Raw genomic sequence first — 20,731 nt, forward strand, 5'->3', positions numbered from 1 at the left:
TAATTCACAATTTTAGTGGATTAGTAAAAGGGATGAAAAAAGGAAAATAAGAAAAATTATAAAATAACACACGAGTGATAAAATTGTGTTAAAAATTAAAAAAAATCACAAAAATTTACTCTGGATTTAATTAAAACACACGTCACTGGGAATTTAAATCAACTTTTGACGTTAAAAATAATTCCATCTCACCTTTTCGATCACCACCAACCACACATCATAATCTCCACACCATGGATTCCCGTCCAAATTTGGAAAATTTATGCCGCGTCTGTGCCGCCAATACCAAAGGCAAAAATTCCGAATGTGTTTACATTTTGAAAACGCCCGGCCTCCGTGATAAATTGGATAAATTTCTTTATTTAAAGGTGAGTAGCGCGAAGCTTCGTCAAATCTCCCCTCTGCTTATTAATCTCTGAGCGGAGATTAATAAATGCATCATCGTCCAACACTTTGTAATTTTACGTAATTTTTGTTGTTATTTTTTATTTTCAAATGCCAATCAATTTGCAATAACACCACCGCTTCGCTTGCTCTGCTGCCTGCACATTGTTTTCTTTTTTCATTCTTCCATTTGTTTTGTTCAATATTAAATCGATGCAGTTTTGATGCTTTGTTGTTGGTGCTGTTGTTATTACTGGCATTGTTCTTATTTTCATTACAGTTTGTTTTGTTTTGAAAAAAAAAAAAAACATAGCCTATCTACCTACCACTACTAGGGCAGTTTAATAAAACTAATACTTAAGCATTCTCACAGAATACGCACAGTGCAATATTAATTACTGGGTTGCCATATTATATTAAATAATTGAGTGGTGGGTAGCATAATCTTAATTTTTGTCTGTTTTTGTGGTTACTTTGGACGACACTATTAAGATTTCGATATCGCGTAATTTTACTCGAGAAGGAATCTGGAAATAATAAAGACTATTTTGATAATAAGCGGATCAAATGGATAAGGGTTTTGGTGTCCGGAGATACTAAGACCGGAAAAGTTGGTAATATATCCATGATGACCTTTAATGGTGTTAATTTAATCTATACAGTAGATATCGGATATAAGCACATCTCATATGAGAAAAAATCACATGTGAGAAAGATTATCAAAAATACCTAGCTTATACTTTCTTATATCCGATAATTCCATATAAGAAAAAAACACATATAAGAAAGAAATCTCCGGATTTTTTTGAGTTTCTTATATCCGATATCTAATGTACTAATAAAAGAGTAATGACTGACTGATTTAACGATTCATCAACGCCCAACGAAAAGGCTGAAGCTAGAATCTTGACATTTTGGGTGAGGGTCACTCTTGGTCCAAATGTGACAGATAAGGCTGGGTTTTTCGTACTAGAACAGAAGAAAAGTACTAAATGTGATACCATTTGTATTTGGCGAACCGGTGGATCTAGAACTCTGAAATTTGGTTAAGTGGTTAAATGTTCGAAAAGTACGAAAATGTACTAAATTTGGTGCAATTCTGTAACATATGAACGGATAGCGCTTAAAACTTGAAATTTGGAGTGTTAATTAACCCATTGAGCCACGATTTTTTTCCGCCATCTTAGAATCAATTTAATGCAACTATCCTAAATAGAATATGCACAAAAATTGACATCGCTAAATCCTTGAATTCGGACGATACAGTACATTCTTTCGAAAAAAATTAAAGTCCAATATCAAGAAAACCAAACCAAAACCAAGATCGGCAAAAAATCATTTTAAATTATTCTCTATAATCATTTTTTACAAGAACGAAAAATAATTCTGATGACAGAATTCGTACAATTTGAATACGAAGTGATTTATATAATTTGTACTGTATACACAAATTAGTACTGTACACAAATGTACCCACTTCTCTATATTGAATGGCTCATAACTTTACCAACATTTTGAATTTTTTTGATTTTTCTTTTGATATGTGTCGTCCATAATCAGGTCTTGACATATGAAGTCCAAATAATATATATCTACCATCAGCATGTTAAATATAAGCTCTAAAACATTTTGTTGCCTGTGGGCAACATTGGGCCACAAAGGGTTAAGGTTGAGAGGTCCACTTAAGGAGATGGTTTTGAAAGCGTGTACTCATGTGTACGAAAAGTACTATATGGTACTATATTTGCTACAAATTTAATTTGGAGATACAAATCGAGTTGGAATCCTGGAATTTGAAATTAAAATTACCGTCGGAGTGTAGGATTGGGATATAAACGTAGTTTTGGAAATTTTCTTACTTATGTGTACGAAAAGTACTAAATCGTACTATAATTGGTAAAATTTGGATTTGGGTGAACCGATAGAGCGGAAACAATGAAAGATGGAGTCATGATCGCTGTAGGGGGGGGGGGGGGGGTGGTCAGGATTCAGTTTAAGAAAATAATACTTATGGGTACTAATTGTACTAAATTTGGCACCATTGGAATTTTATGTGAACCAATAGAGCTAGAATCATGACATTTGGAGTTAGGATCACTGTTGAAGTGTAAGATTGAGATATGTAGAAAGTTTTAGAAATTTGTACTGTGTACAAAATTTGGTACAATTTTAATTGTGGGTGAACCGATAGAGTTGGAATCCTAAAACTTGGATTTAGAATCAGTGTTGGAGGTAGGATTGGGGTATGTAGAATATTTTGGAAATTTATACTACTGTGTTCTAAATTTGGTACAATTTGAATTGAAATATATTTGCCTAGATCAAGTTTAAAATTGGGGTCCGTTGGTCTACTCCTTTTGGTATTTCCCCACAACGTGTCAACATTTTGAAAATTTGTCAATCCAATATCAAGATAATGGAATGACTGATTTGATCCACATTTTGAAAGTCGTAATATTTATCCAAACCTGCATTAAATCGTATTTCGAACGTTTACTTATACTTTTGAACTGACGTTCCTGTATACGTTATTTCGGTCCCTTTTGGTATGCTGAATTCCTAGCCATGTTTTCCAATCTGGGCCTAAGTCTGTAATTTGGTATTTTTTACGAAGATCTTTATATGGTGATTAGGGTCCCTACCGATTTAAGGAATTTTGAACGCACACCCACATTCGGTTGGGATTTTTAAGGATTAAACACATTTTTGTTAGTTTTTTTGTAAGTATAAGCATACGTTTTTTTAAATATAATTTTTGGCACGAACCAAATTAAAGGATTATCTTGAATTCCTTCAAAATTTTTGCTAATAATCCTCATATGATAAAGAACCAAACTAGTTTTTAATTATCATTTATATTATACTATCAGTATGCAGTATGTTAGCAGTTATGTTTTCAACTCCTATAATATATTCAATACATCCCAATTTGACATACTGTGAGTGCTATCGATTCCCTTGCAGATAAGATTCATATATGTATATGATTATTTTTATACCCTTCACCACACTGTGGTACAGGTTATTATGTCTTTGTGCATATATTTGTAACAGGCAAAGGGAAATGAGATAGACCCATGGTTCCTTTTGAGAATATGCATAGAATCACTTTCTGAGTCGATCTACGCATGCTTCGTCTGTCCGTCCGTCCATGTATTTTTGTGAACAAAGTACAGGTCACATTTATGATCCGATTTGGATGAAATTTGGCATAGGTCACTTATTTGGCCCAAGGACGAACCCTACTGAAATTGGGAAAAATCATATTCATATTTAGATATAGCTCCCATATATATTTTCGTCCGAATTAATGTATTTGGTGCACCAAAGTCCTTATATATCTTTCGATTTGTACGAAAATTGGCACAACGTAATGAATTAGGTGAAGTGTGATTCCTGAAAATCGTCCGATTTAATGTAAATGGTGCAACAAAGTCCCTATATATCTTTCGATTTGCACGAAATTTGGCACAGCGTAATGAATTAGGAATAGAATGATGTGTGTCAAGTTTCGGGAAAATCGGTTCAGATTTAGATATAGCTCCCACATATATTTTCGTCCGATTTAATGTAAATGGTGCACCAAAGTCTCTATATATCTTTCGATTTACACGAAATTTCTGACAGCGTAATGAATTACGTCTAGAATGATGTGTTTAGTTTCCTGAAATCGGTTCAGATATAGATATAGCTTCTATATCTGACCAAATGAAAAATTTAGTATCGGTTGCAGAATGACATGTTTATGGATCCAATTTCATTTTACTGGTCCTTTAAAAATACGACGTCTGTCAGGATTCATCTGTTGAATATAATCAAAGTGGTGAAGGGTATCATATAGTCGTCCCCGTCCGGCTTTACTACTTTCATTATTGGTTTATATTTTGGGAACCAATTTTTCTACGGATTTTAATGATTTTAATTTGTAGATCTTATGTAGAAAATGTCCGTTCAAATAATTATAGCTATTTAAAGGTCAAATGCAGACCTTCGTAAAAAATCCCACATGACCTATAGCTTAAACGTATTATCACAACTGTTCATTGAAATCTTTTTCTGAGTTTGGAGGGTGATATAAATTCGTTTGCGCTAAAATTATGTCAGTTTCTTTGTTAAATTGTAATCTTGTTATCACCTCATTTCCCACATCTTTCTAATAAAGGTGGCAACACTAGTCAACATATCTCTTCAACAACTTGTTTTGCACCATGCCGTACCGTTTTCTACGTAGTTGTTGTCGTCAATGTATTGGTGTTTTACTATTTCTGTTTTTGCGTAGCGTCGTTTGTTTGTTCGTCTTACTAACAACAATTTGTACTCCCAAAAACTAAAAGCAGTCAGCGAATGAGTGAATAAATTACACGCACACCATCAACAACCACACACAGCTGCGTACGTTTTTCGTTAGTGTATGTGTGTGTGTTTGCTAAAAATTAGCAAATTGGGTATTTTCACCTTGCTTTTTTTGTTTTGGTTGGATTGCTCATTTTGTTATTGTTGTTGTTGCTGCTGCTTGTTGCAATTAATGATGCTGTACGTTTGAAGTTTTTCGTTGTTGTTGTTTTTATTTTGCTAAAAGGATTGTGTTTGTAGTCGCGGTCGTGATACATGTTTGCTGTAATGTGGTGCTTTTTTGTTGTTGTTGCAACTGGTAGTTGTAGTCTGTTGAAAACTAGTTATTGATGCTTTCGATGTTTTTGGGAGGTTTTTTTGTCGGTTTTTTCTAGTTTTTTTGTTGCTGGTGTACAGCAGCAGCAGCAGTAGTAGAGATGCCAGTAAACGTGTAATATTGTAGTGGGAAGTACCCTGTTGGGAATGTTACTAAATTAGTTACATATTTTGAATTTAACTCCTTGTACATTAGAACTTTTTACCAGGTTAACCTACTTAATTGATTTAATTGGCATATATGCAAAGGAAATGACAATTGAAACCCACTGGGTTAACGAAATCCGGTTAAATGTAAACGTAATGTTTGATAAGAATTATTAAATATTACAATGTCCCCATTCTTATTTCACTTTCTTCAATAGATAAATTTTTTAAGGATTAGCAGGTTAATAAATTAACATTTTTAGGGATATATTGTGTGGAGTACTAGTAGAATTATAAGCTTGATATACTTTTCTAATTGATATAGGGTAAACGCACCTAATTCCGGCATGTACCAATAGTCGGCATGTGTTTTAAATAACTTCAAGTAACCAAAAAATCCTATAACTAAATATGAAAAATACCTTGAATAATCTTCAATAACACTGCAACCTATATCTGTATAAAATTTAATCGAGCTAAGTACATTTATTCAATCAAAATTTAGCATTTGGTCAATGAGGTTTGTCAACACTAGCGAAAATTCATGTTTCTTAAGAAGAAATTAGTGGACATGTCGAGCTTAAAAAACTTGTAACTATATTAAATTTATATATTTTTCACAAGGATATTTTTTGTAATTGTAAAGAACATACAGGAGAACACTTAAGAATTTAAAATGATTAAAAAATATTTGTAATTATGATATTTTTATCGATGCCGTACTTAGGAACAATTTTTTTTAAGTTGTTCCAATAGTCCGCATGTGTGTCCGTCCGTCTCATTATATGGGTGAATAATAAGCAACTTTTCGATAATTTTGGCTTCAAATTTGGAAAAAAAAAATTAAAATAAGTGCTCTAAATACCGATTAATATATAAAAAATCAGTTTTGAGTGGTTTTACATAATGGAAGACATGGTTTTAATCATAAATTCGTTTAACCTCTGAAATGACTTACTTAGCCCTGCCGACAATTGGATAAAAGGTTCTCGAAGTCGGCACCATGTTTTATAATTGTAATATTTTAATAAATAAAATTATTTTATATATATATATATATATATATTTTATACTAATGGAAACGTCCGATAATAATAATTTATTAATGAAAATAGCAGAAAAATGTATTAAGTAAATAATTTTTGTTTAAAATACGACATGCGACTATTGGAACATGACATGCCGACAATTGGAAAAACGTGCCGACTATTGGCACAAAGGCACTATTTTACATAATTATCAATTAAATCTACTTTAAAACAAATTAATTAAACAAATTTTTATTGCAGAGTAAACAAAAATTGGAAACATATGAACCTAAATACAATATAGTGAAATAAATGCTCTCGGGATGGTGAAACGTTTAAATTACGAAAATCCTTAAAGTGCCGACTATTGGTGCACTTACCCTACTCACCATCCGAAAACCTGAAATTGCACCTTCAATATACCTGAATGATGTCAGACTTTTAGGAGGGGTCTATTTTTATTCAATTTCCTTTTGCCAGAAATTCCAGATTTTACCCATAGAAGTCTTTCAAAATGACTAAATGTGTAGGCTATACCAACACATGGTCGTGTATTTACCTACATGAGGGCTACGTTAATAAATGGGCCTATATCAAAAATATGTTTTTTTCGCTCTCCAAGAACCCCGAATGCCAAATACAGCCATTTCGATGAAGAAATGAGGGTAAAAAATAAATAAAAAGGCGGAAAGCCTTCATATGAGGCTATGCCAAAACATGGACTTATATAAAAAATTGAACAGAAAGAATATTATTTGAAGGAATATTATATATTATAAATAAGGTTGGATTTTTAAAGAATATTTTTGGGGCACCATCGGAGCTTTAAGCGTGAATTTTTTAAAAGTTATTTTTTGCAGCACCATCAAAACTATAAACGTGAATTTTTAAACAGTATTTTTGGAAGGACTTTCAGGACTATAAGCGCGGATTTTTTTAAAGAATATTTTTGGGATATAGGCCTGAACTATAAGCGTGAATTTTCAAAGCATATTTTTTGGAGGACTGTCAGAGCTATAAGCGTAAATTTTTTAAAGAATATTTTTGGAGTGATTTTCAGGCCTTTCTTTCAAGGCAACAAACCCGGATTTTTTAAAGAATATTTTTGGAAGGACTTTCTGGCCTATAAGCGTGGTTTTTTAACAATATTTTGAAAGGTATTTCAGGATTTGTTAAACATATCTTCCAAAAATATCTGGGCCATAAACGTGGATTTTTAAGGACTATTTTTCAAAGGACTATCATTGGAATAAGCGTGGATTTTAAAGGAATATTTTTCAAAGGACCATCATTTCAATAGACGTGGATTTTTAAAGAATATTTCCAAAGAAGGATTTTCAGGCACATAATCGCTTACATTAAAAAAAAAAACACACACACACACAATTTTGTAGCACTTTCCGGGACATGGACTTCCAGAGCTATAAGTGTTAATTTTTTATTATTCTTGAAAGGAAGTTAACGGCCATAAGCATTGGTTTTAAAATATTTTTCGAAGGACTTTTAGGGCCATAAGCGTTGATATTTTAAAAAATGTTTGGAAGGACTATTAAAAAATATATCAAGACTAAAATGGATTTAAGAACCGTATCGGGCTCATCGACAAATGAGAACCAAATTTTTTATTCTCTGCCCGAGTCTGTATTAGAAAGAATATTTTATTTGTTATTTAGAACAGCTACCACCGATACAAGTAATAATTTTTGAAGACAATTTTCTAAAATGTCCTGGGTTTGTTGTTCGTGAATACCTCAAGCAATAATAATACTCTACGAAAGCGACAGGAGCTTGGTTTATTGTTTCTTGAGATCTATCCCCTATTACAGTCAGTTGTAATATTTGCAGATATTGTTTATTATACGAAGGCGCCAGGTTGACTTCAGGGTACTCCTCGAAACCATATTACGGCCACTTCAGTAGTGAAATTGGGCAATAATTTTCAAAAAAGGACGAACAAAATCTTTCAAAATACAAGATGGTTGTGTTCTTCATGTGGAAACTGTCTTAAAACCCTTCTATGTGGATATCTTCTCAATTTTTTATTTTTATGATATTTATCACCCTAAAGAAGTCATAATGTCATGGTTTTTGCTGCGTTTTCCAAAATACATAAATGTTTTGGAACCTGCATATTTTTTCTGCATTGATGTATGTAATCCTCCAATAAATTGGAGAATGTGGCAAAAACCTTCAAAATACCAAAAAAGGGTTTGGGAACATTATAAGGGGCAAATAACCTAAAATGACAAATTACAGCTCTTTATGTGAAGATTATGTCGATTTATAGCCATATATTGAAGTTTTATTGCTTAGATGCATTTCACACTTCAAGAACACGGAATGCCAAAGAGGCAGGACATTTATACAACATACGGTGGATATTCCTACGGATGAACCGATGTTGATTTTTTTTTTTTTTGGAAGGATAGGAACACAAATTATTAACTATAATTTTATATTTTGTGTTTCCGCAATTTTTTACAATGGAAAACTTAGAAATGCGTGATTTCATTGTAAAAAATTGCGGATGCGTCTTTTTTGAACACCTGTTTCTATATAAAAGAGTTGCCAGATCGAAACAAAATTTGACATGTGTTCAAACAGAGATGGAAGTTTCAAAAACACTTAACTTTTTTCTGTTTATGCCGCTCTTTTTGTGTTTGGCTTAGAACTTTCCGAACTGCCCTCGTACATGGACCTATATATCCCATTTCAATGCCAAATATCCTAGAAGTAGCTCAAAACTCTATCATGGTACCTATTGCGAGTTCTATCGAGATTTTAACAGAATAATAAGAATATTTATAAAAAATCTACTCCTGTGGCTTGGATGGTCCGAGCTGTGTATTTTTACTACATTTACTAAAACTAATCACAGTTTAATTTTCAAAAATTTTTGTGTTGTCGGATCGACGAAAACTCACACACACTCCCAAAAAACCGACTTTTGTGAAACGCAACTCATAAATAGGAATACAAGGTGAAGGAGGACAGGTTTTTTTGTTGAGATGACATTTTACTGATTCGCATTTGAAAGTCAAGTTTCCAGCGATATACATATACAACACATATACATGTATATGTGTTGTATCCAGATAAATCGTAAACAAAAATGTAATACAGTTAACAATATTTATATATTGGAGTTTCTCAGGAGGTAGTAAGTAGGGTTTTAGGTGTTCGGCCCTTTCGATTTCAATTATAATTTTTGATTTTTTTAATATCATTTTCCAACATTAATTCCATCTTTTTCTTCTCTTTTAGATGTTCGAAAATGATGCTCTGCCAAAGATCTTGTGTAAATCCTGTTTTCGTCAGGTTGAGGCCACTGCCTCGCTTTCCAAAATTGCCAAACACACACAGCAAGTTTTTCGGGATTTCCTTTTCAGTAGTTTGGTGAGTGGATATTGAAATTATTTTTAATTAAAAGAAATATTAATTTTGTCTTAATAATTTCAGCCCAAAAATACCAAACCTCTGGAGACCGCCAATAACTCCAACAGCGAATTTACATCTTCCGATTTCCTCAGCCAAAAAACAGATGGCGAAAAGACATCAAATGAGTCTTCCTCCTCATCTGCATCGAATGCAAAATCCCAACCACCTACTTTAACACAAATGCAATCACCTCCCCCTCCACCACCACCACAATCTGCCGCACAATTGTCAACCACACCACGTAAAGATGATGTTGTGGTCAATGTCTCAGTGGCCGATCCTTTGACCCGTGAAAATCAACAAAAAATGATTTCAAATTCCCAGAGACGTCACAGCATAATGGTGGATATTTCCTCAGTGGGTTCGCTATCGAATATTGCCACAAATTTGGCACAATTAAGTCAACAGAATACAAATAATACCGCCTCCAGTACTGGGCATTCTTCGGGTCGTAAATCCGCCAGTCCTGCACGTGTTATGAAATATTGTCAAATTTCAGCGAAATCCTTGCATCAGCATCAACCCAATCAGGTGACAACATTTTCAAGTGGCGGTTATGTTATTGAGCCATTGAAGCTGCCGACCGAGACAACTGCTACTACGGAAAAGGAGGTGAACAAAAAATCAACCCCACCCCTAACCATAACCGCCACGGGAGCAACACCAGCCGCCATTACGGTGACAGATAATACCATTTTACAACAAAAACGTAAAAATTTGGTCAAGGCCCTGAATAATATCAAGGCGAATAGCAGTGGTCAGGTATCATTGCTGAAAAGTTCGCAAACAAAACCAACGACAGGAGCACCAACATCCACTCAGAATCAACAACAATCTTTGTTGCTAACAAATCAATTGCCGTCGAAGACATCTCTCCTGGTGGAGAATATTGTCAAACAGGTGGGCGATGAATTGCCGGATCGCATAATAATTGCAGCACCGAAAAATAAGGCGGCAAATAAAATGAAGAAGCCAGAGGAGGCATCTGCCAATAATCCCACTGCGGTTATACCACCCAGTACCTTGGTTATATCCGAAATTCCTGCCAGCAAACAACCAGTGCAACCAACTGTGGTACAACAACAGCAACCCCAACAACCGCCGCCGGCTCCACAACCTACTAAATCATCTAATTTCCCTGAAGATATTCTTTTGGGCAGGGTAATCAAGGATCTTGATCTCTTGAAATTGATTTTGAAGGCCCTCAAATGGCCGGTAAATAAACAAAATATGGAACTGCAATTACAGCGTTTGAAAAATACCCGTTTCACCGACATTATGTCAGATCCAAATCTACTGCAAGACACCGATTTGACACAGTTGTTGGGACCATATTTGGCTCCTGTTCTCCTGGCGGCACAAGCCTTACAACAACAGCAACAACAAATTATGATGAATAATGGTTCGGCAGCAGCCAAGAAAACGAATCCTAGCCTTTTGAATACCACACCGAACAAGGTCGTTATTAACCCGACACCCATTGTTTTGGATCCCACAACGGAGGAAATCAATAAGGCCATACCATATAAATTACCACCTGAAACATCGGTGCAATTGGTGCCAGCCTTGCCAGAGGAAACGATGCAAAAGGAGATACCCACAACCCTCAAAAGATCCCATTCAAAGGAATCGAACAAGAGTTCGGCTCCCTTGGTTAAAAGGCAACGTAAATCTGCTGCTGGGGGTATACAAAAACATCGTGATTCTATTGTGATATCTGATGAGGAGGAGGAAGCCCCAGGGGCCAATGATAACACCACCAAGTCCAATGTTCGCCAGCGTTCCAATAAGCCCATGACTAATTACGAAATTGATTTGACCAACCCCAGTTTCTTGGTACAATTGGGACTGCTGAACGGCAGTTCCTCGGAACAAGCCAATGAGGCATTGATGGCGTTATTGGCCAAGCAGGCAAAAGTCAAACAGCAACAGAATGTCGCACCAAAGAAGAGGCATAGCAGTATTTCTCATAACCCAGTGGTTGCAAATAATGGCAACAATCCAAATTCCAGTGGAAATGCCAATGAATTTGATGGCTTAATAAATATTGATGATGATTTGGTACTCATGGAACCGGTAACCACCACCAGTACGCCGAATACAACTTCCAAGGAACCTGGCAACACGACGTTACCCACCATTGACATTAGCAACTTTGTAATGCCTCAGCAATTGCAGAATTCCACACCGATTATTACACGGCCCATAATTAAGCGGCGCAAGACGGTCATACAATCGGCAAAGGTAGGAGCGGTACCGGCAACCCCAACCACAACCAGTAGTGGTACTACACCAGAAGATTCCAATAAATTGGAAAAAGACTCCAAGAAACCAACACAAGAAGAATTGCCCAGTACCACGAGCAACACAACACCCTCCACACCCAGTAGTGCCGAAACATCACCCACAAAATCGGGAGGGGGCTCCTCACGTAAACAACAAAATAAAGCGGCATTGGGTCAACAACTATTGGAGGCAATTGGCCTACAGAAAATACAAACCAAAGAGACGGGTAATACCACCGTCCACTTTGCTGCCACTTCGGCAAATGATACGCCACCCTCCCCGGCAATGGGTGTCAAACAATCGGTACAACAAATACGTTCCGCCCTGAAGAAATCTTTAAAGAAGGCCCAGGAGCAACAACAAATGCGTAATAAAGATTCCGCCAGCACGACCACTACAACCATAATACAAGATGCCGATTCCACAACCAAGTCCACCATTAAGGATATTGTCATTGAACATCGTAGCAATAAATCGGTGGATAGTTCTACAACTCATGATGATATCGAAGAGCAAATTGAAACAATTACCTTGGTTAAGAGTCAAAATGGCCCAACACCACAGGAGAATACTCCTAAAGATGAACTTAAAAAGGAAAACGCAACCAGGAAAAAGGCTGGCAATACGGCAGGAAGGATAACGGAACGTAGAAGTACCTTACCCTCATCGGCGGGCAGGGTACGTTTTAATTTAAATACCAAACAGGATAAAGGAGAAGAAAAATCCACCGATAATGGTAAAAAGGAAACGGAAAACAAATCCTCTCAAGAAGAGAAAATGTAAGTAGCTTCCCGAACATTTAAGAAACCCTTCTTCTCACACTAAATTTCCATTACAGAAAATCGGAAGCCGATAGCCCCAATGTTAGTTCCACGTCATCAACAACCACCACGGATCAGCAGGCCAAGGAAGAAACTTCTGAGACACCACGACGCCGTGGAGGACGTAAACGTATTACAGAGGCAGCGGAGACCACAGAAAGTTCCAATGCCAATGAAAAAGAAAATAATGATAAGGAAAAAGAAAAAGATAAAACAAAAGAATCAGACAAAGACAGCGACAAGAAAAAAGACAAAGAAAATGAGAAATCCAAAGATAAAGATAATGAAAAGGAAAAATCGTCCGATAAAAATAAAGATAAAATCAAAGAGGAGCTGGATGACTCATCAAGGTATTTTCCATATTTATTTAAATTGTCTATCCTTTTTGTTAATGTTGTTTTTCCTTTTTTATTTTTAGCAATTCGGGTCGACCCACGCGACAAAGTAAAACTTTGTCGAAATATTATAAAGGCCCAGATAAGTCGGCTGTTAGTCGCCGTTCGCTGCCAGCTCGATCAACAAGAAATAGGTAAAATATTAATTTACTCATCAAAAATGGTTTAGATTTTAAACGCTTATATTGGAATTGTTGTTAAAAGGGTTTCCAATTTATATTTTGAAAAACGTTTGACTATTGTAGAAAATATTTCAGAGAAATATGTGGTGGTTGTGTATCTTAATGTAGCAATGATTTTAAGGGAACCGAAGAATGTGCGGCTTTCTTAAAAAAAACACACTTTGTAGAAATACAAGAGAAAATGATTGTTTAAGGAGTATTTTTAAGGATACAAACAGTGTTGAATTAAAGAAAAAAAATTGTAAGGGCCCGAAAAGATTTTTATTAAAAAAATATATATATTATATAGAATACAGCAGAGTCCAGTACTTTTTCGAAGATCTAACAAAGCGCTAATTTTTAAAGTACCCAAAGAGCGAATATTTCACAAAAATATATATTTAAAATGCCCAAGAAAGACACAACATGGAGTAAATTTAAAGGCAGTATTTGAAGAATTCCAGCAAGGGTTATTTTTTTAAATGACGCAGCAAAGCCAGCATTTTAAAGTACCAGTCAAAGGGCGAATATTTAAACCAAGCTTGGATTTTCAAAAGGCCATTTAACGTTTAAATTATTAAAGAATATTATTAAACAATACGCCAACAAGGCGTAGATTTAAAACAAATATATTTTATAGGTCCCAAAAAGGTGTAGATTTTTAAAATATTTATTTGGTAAGGTCTTAACAAGGCGTAGATTTTTAAAACATATTTTATTTTTAAAAAAATATATATTTTTTAAAGCTCCTAGCGTAGATTTTTAAAACATATTTTTTGAAGGTCCAACAAATATTTTTAAATAATCTTTTTTTAAGTCCTTACAAGGTGTAGATTTTGAAAAATATTAAAGGTCCTAACAAGGCATGATTTATTAAAGTGTGCATTTTGAAAGATCCAAATAAGGCGTAGATTTTTAAACAATTTATTTTAAAGGACCCAACAAGGCGGGATTGGTGAAAGCGTGAATTTTTAAAGAACCTAACAAGGTGTGATCCAAGAAACGGTGTTTTTTAAAGACAACAACAAGGCGGGGCCGTAGAAAGTGTGTGAATTTAAAGAATAGTTGTAAAAGGACTCAACACGGCGGGTCAGAGGAAAGATTGATTTTTAATAAAAATTTTTAATGGTCCAAAAATGGTGGGACCGAAGAAAGCGTGGACCTTTAAATGATTTTTAATAGACCTTACAATAGATATTTTAAGAATTTTTAAAAAACCTAACCTTAATTACAATTGGGGAATGTTTCAAGGGCTCAATAAAGCGTGGATTTTTTAAGAAACCTTACAATTGGGCAATATTTCAAGAGCTCAATAAAAAGTGGATTTTTATAAACTTTGCCAAGGGTGAACATTTTAAGGACCCAATAAAACGTGGACTTTTAAAAACCAAAGAGTGAATACTTAAGTGACCCAATAAAGCGTGAATTATAAAGGACCACATACTGGTTAAATTTTAAAGGATTTCTAAAGGACCTCACAAAGGGTAAATATTTAAGGGACCCAATAAAGCGTGAGGTTTTAAGGGACATTACAAAAGGGCAACTGTTTTAAGAACTTGATAAAGCGTGGATTTTTAATTAACCTTAGAAAGGCAGATTGTTTTAAGGATTTTTAAAAGAAAAAGTCAACATTTTAAATACCCAATAAAAGACTAAATGAAGCGAAGATGTTTAGAGGATGTGTGTGTTTATTTAAAGGTCCCAACAAAATTTGGGTTTTTATGAAGCAAACAGACTTGGATTTTTTGATAATAGGGAGCAGGACTCAACATATCGTTAAGGTTTTCAAATAATTGTTAATGGTTCCAAGAAATAATGACAATCATTTTTAAAGACCCAAACAGAACGTTGATTTTTTTCAATTATTTTATTAGAGACTCAAAAAGAGCAGGAATATTTTAAATTTATAATTTTAATCAAAAAGAGCGTACCTTTTTAGAATAATGTTTAAGGACTCAATCAAAGCATTTATGTTTCATGGCTAACATCTGCATGTGGTACAGTTTCAAAAGAGCGGACGTAAAAACCAAAACGATCCATCCTGACGTGTATAGTAGACAGCAAATTTATTTTCCCACAGTTGATGACCTTATCCCCTTTGTACAAGGCAATCACATCGAATTGTAACCGTTGTTGATGAATTTCGTTATTGAGGAAAATTATCTTCTGTTGACGTTCAAATAGTAACCAATTGCTGTCGCAGATCCACCATTGGGGTTTGTCAATGATGACTTCTCCTTGGGTTTCTGTGATCATCTGTCGAGTATCATATCAATATCCTTTGTGTGAGACCCTTAAGGTTGCTGTGAAGACATTCCAGCAGGTCCTACTTTCATTAATCGCCGAAACATGCGAGACCGAAGACTGATTTGTTGCTTGAAGATTGCTATGAAAACTTACCAATAGGTACGACTTTCATCTTTCGGATGGCGTCTTTCATGTTGTATTATTGTCCACTACCGATACTTGTGAGAACGCAGCCTAAGCTATTTCTTGCAACAATGGTACGCAGCTGGTTTATTTGCTTTACAAACCCAATTATTATCTCTCATATATCCTCACGATTTGTAGGTGATTCTTGACCCAAAGGAATTCCTTTTCGCCGATCAATAGGTTGTCCTTATTGATATATCGTTTACATATTAAAACATATTGCCCTCCGAAATGACTTTCTGTCCAATGCATCATAGGATTTTACACTTATGGGAGCTTGATGCGACGATCCCAAAGTGTCTAGGGAACACCTACTCATGAGTCCTACCACCTTAATGCCCGTCCGGTTCAGAAGCATCGGCCTATTGGCTAATGTTGATGTACATCCAACAATTTTCTCTTTGATAGAACCCACGCCATCAACAGGCATACTTGGCGGCCACTATTGGCTGGAGGGTAATGGGCTGATGAAGGTGAAATCAGCATTTTATTGTTTGTCCACCATAGGGGGTATATGTCGGCTGGCATTCTCTCTTAGCTTCATTAAGGCTGAGTTGGGATTCACTTTGTCTCATCAAATTGCAGTTTATGTCAATTAAAACCGAAGTGATGTCGTCGATGCGAGTGAACTCTCATTTTTTTGTTACAATAGAAGATACCTTGTTCGAGCAGTTACTTTGTTTTTAGTTCTGGTGTTTTCGTAAATGTGTTTGAATCCATAGGTTTGATACGAGTGAAGGACATGAAGATGACCATAATATTGCTTATTTATGGCAATAAATAGCCGACTTGGCAAGGACGTGGAGTCTAAACCTAATACTCATTGGGTCGACCAGATATCAATGACTCAAGTAGAGCCAGGATTTTTTAAATAATTGTTTCAAGGCCTTAAACATAGTTTTTTGAACAATTTACTTCTAAATTTGTATTCTGGGCAATCTAGAGCTTTATTTATTGATATATATCTGGGCTTTTAAGAAACACAACCACCACGAAAACAACAAATATGTAGTTTTTCTCTCTTCCCAATTTTTTTAGCACTTAATTATAATTTCAAAAATAATTTTACCTTCAGATTGAATTCATTGGATATTAATTGCAATTATTTACAAATACATACAAAAATGACCAAAATGATTGGTCGACCAAGAAAACTAGCAAAACCTATTACTATTACTACTAACAAAATGCGTGGATTATTTCAAGTAATGTCTAAGCAGCGTATAATCGATAAAATATCAAGAACATGTCAAGAACATTACAATTTTAAAAATAAACAATATCAAAATGCAATACTGGATCTCAGTTAAATATACAATTTAATAATATTTGAATTACAAGACTTAAATAATAAATAATATTTTTATTATATTCCTTTATTAAAATATTTTACACTGATCCATTATTGTATTCCACTTTAGGAAACTACAACCAATTCCAATATTTCTCTTTAATTATCATCTATCATCTCTTTCTTCATCCCATTTCATTACTTCAAAACATAACCTCAAAATTTCATCTTTAAGAAGTTTAACGATTTTTGTTTAAACTTCTAAAAATACTCATCTATTTTTAATAATATTTTGGCAATAACTTAATGAAATTCTAATCTATTTTCTATCTCTCTTTTCCTTTTATTGTCTCCCCCATCTGTTTGTTCCCAATGTTCCCACAGAAAATATTCTTAAATGTAAAAAAATGGACGTATAAAATTTAAAAATATTTAAAAAATGAAATAAAATCTATTGTGAATTCAAGCCTATATTTGTAACAAATTAAATTTGTATAAAACAACACTGTAAATAATGTTAAAGGCAATACAATGAAAAATTCAAATGTATTTTGAAATAAAATGAAATATTAGTTAAGGATATATTAATTTTAAATATATAAATTTAATAATGTATATAAACATTTTATAATTAATATTATAAGGTAGTAATTTACCTTAATGATAAAAAATCGTATCAAATTCAAATAGTTCTCAAAACTCGTTCAGGAGTTCCAATACATATATTTTGTTCTTATAATTAAAATTAATTTTATTTAAAACACAAAAAACCCTTCAATGTGTATAATGTATTTTATTTTTTACTTTAAAAATTAATTTTGTATTATTTTTTGTACATTTTTAAATTACTTTTTGAGTAATCAGTGTAAATAATTTTAGTTTTAAAACTATATTTAAAATTTGATTTGAATTAGTTCAACAAATGGAAAAACTAATAAATTTCTTTGAATTCAAAACAATTGAAATAAAAAAAAATGTTTACTATTTTTAAAAATTTATTGTTTTTCACATTTTAATATATTATTATATACACATATATATTAAAAAACAAAAACATTGCATTACATCGAAATATAAGATATAAACACATTTATTACAAAGTCTATGATATGACTCAAAATTAATAAAAAAATACATTTTAGATTTACATATTTGCATAAAAAATTAATAAAGATTATGTAGATACATTATATATTTTATATACTTACCTTATATCTTAATTATAGGTATATATACTTTATAATATAAAGTATTCCATTTGAGGATGTCCTGAATGGTATTTTCATAAGATCTAAAAAATAATTTATTAGGATTATAAAGCCATTCTTTTATTAGATGACCATCAAATGATCTTAAAACATATTAATGTTTTTATATATAATTAAACAAAAATGGTAGGTCTTTCTATATATAAGAAATATAAGAATATATTTATTATAAGAAATTTAAAACTTCCTATTAATAGAGAAGGTCTTCATCAATCACCCATGTACATACAAATGAGCTTTCTTAATATTTTTTATATATGTATAAGCAATTATATAGTTCTTAATATTTTTATTACATCAACATATCAACGAATATGTACAATATATATTATTTTTCAAACGTATATTGAAAAAAGTGAAATTTCTTATTTAATATTATTATTACTATGTATAAAATACAAACAAATTGAATTTAATAATAAAAAACAAAAATATATATTTATAAATTAATAATATTTTTAATTATAACAAGTGAAAAAGCGTTAAAAGCTATGGTGGATACCCTCCACCATAGATATACTGACAGGTACTAGAAATGAAAATATAGGGAACATACCAAAAAGTGGACCTATACCGACATTCCTAAAAAGGGATTATGTAAACCATAATAAAAATTTCAGAAATTTTTAATGGATAATTATACCCTCAGCCTTATGACTAGTGAGGGTGTATACACTTTAACACGGTGAAAATGTGGCCCATCGAAGTATTGGTTCTAGACCCCATGTTTCATTGGACCAAATCCGTTTCAACAAATTTAGATTTCATCCAAACTTTGGCCATCTTATTATTTCTTCCAATCTTAGTTCAAGTTTGCAGATGGGGAATATAGGTTCACTCCTTCGGGAACCTCCACACAGGGGCTAGGTCTAAATGCGGGCTAAAGAACATTATCGAACCTTACGTTCTATATGATACCCTTCACCTACCCATAATGGACTACCCAACAGGACTATTATCATGAAATTGGAAGATTTTGAACGTTGTGTAAAATTTGATGTCAATATGTCTAACATGAGGAATTTGATGCCCAATTTACTTAAAATCGGACGAAAATGTATATGGAAGCTATATCCAAATATGAACCGATTTCAACGAAACTTGTCACAGTTTAGGTTATACTAATTTCAGTACGTTTTGTTCCTATCAGCCATATATTGGTTCCTTGGTGCATCAATTAAACGATTTTCAGGAAACTTGGCACACATCATTCTGGATTAAATTCAGTACGCTATGCAGCATAAGAACTTTGGTACATTATTTATATTAAATCGGACGAAAATATGTATATCTAGATTTGAACCGATTTTCACGAAACTCAACACACATCATTCCAGCATCAATTCAGTACGCTATGCCAAATTTCGTGCAAATCGAAAGATATATAGGGTCTTTGGTGCAGCATTTAAATAAAATCGGACGAAAATATATATGGGAGCTACATCTAAATCTGAACCGATTTTCACGAAACTTACCACACATCATTCTATACTCAATTCAGTATGCTGTGCCAAATTTCGTGCAAATCGAAAGATATACAGGGGCTTTGGTCCACCATTTACCTTTTATCGGACGAAAATATATATGGGAGCTATATCTAAATCTGAACCAATTTTTCTCAATTTCAATAGGGTCCTTGGGCTAAATAAGTGACCAATGCCAAATTTCATCCAATTCGGATCATAAATGCAACCTGTACTTTGTTTACAATTTAACATCGACGGACGGACGGACGGATGGACAGACATGCATAAATCGACTTAAAAAGTGATTCTATGCATATTCTCAAAAGGAACCATGTGTCTATCTCGTTTCCTTTTGTCTGTTACAAACATATGCACAAAGACATAATACCCTGTACCACAGTGTGATGAAGGGTATAAAACAGGGGGTTTTTGGGGTAGTCCCCTTACCCCAAAAAGGGGGCAAATATTCATAATTTTTTGTGGAGAGATTTGGAACCTAGAAAAAGTGGACCGATATTTATAATTTTTAGTGGAGATATTTGGTACCCAATAAGAACCCAATGTAGAATTTCAGAGAATTCGGTTGAAAAACGCGCTCAAGAACCCCAAAATACCGAAAATTGGGGGGGTACCCTTATATGGGAGCTATGCCTAAATGGGACCGATATATCCCATCTTCGAACTTGACCTGCCTGCAGACAAAAGACTCTACGCAAAATTTTGGCGATCTACCTCAATTCGTTTAGACGCTAGAGTGATTACACCAGACAGACGGACATGGCTATATACTTTATAGGGATTATATATATATATATATGATTTTTTCGGTGAGTTACAAACAAAACAAAATTAATACACCCTCCATACTATGGTGGAGGGTATAAGAAAACTGTAGGGACTTTATAGACGAGCTGAAGCAGGGAGACGAACTGAAAAGAGCCATTG

At 33.8% G+C, this 20,731-nt stretch overlaps 1 protein-coding gene across 1 annotated transcript; it reads left to right on the forward strand.

Annotated features, from left to right (window-relative positions):
- The first annotated feature begins 233 nt into the window (after window positions 1–233).
- On the forward strand, window positions 234–13,305 carry LOC133321854 (mucin-2). Its single transcript, XM_061530925.1, has 6 exons — window positions 234–368; window positions 9,492–9,623; window positions 9,687–11,126; window positions 11,181–12,730; window positions 12,790–13,122; window positions 13,191–13,305. Exons 1-6 carry the CDS (start codon window positions 234–236, stop codon window positions 13,303–13,305), a joined length of 3,705 nt encoding a protein of 1,234 aa, XP_061386909.1.
- Window positions 13,306–20,731: the final 7,426 nt, after the last annotated feature.

The sequence above is a fragment of the Musca vetustissima genome, unplaced genomic scaffold, assembly GCF_032173495.1.
Source record: "Musca vetustissima isolate MV318-11 ecotype Yass unplaced genomic scaffold, APGP_CSIRO_Mvet_v1 utg23410, whole genome shotgun sequence".
Taxonomy (NCBI): domain Eukaryota; kingdom Metazoa; phylum Arthropoda; class Insecta; order Diptera; family Muscidae; genus Musca; species Musca vetustissima.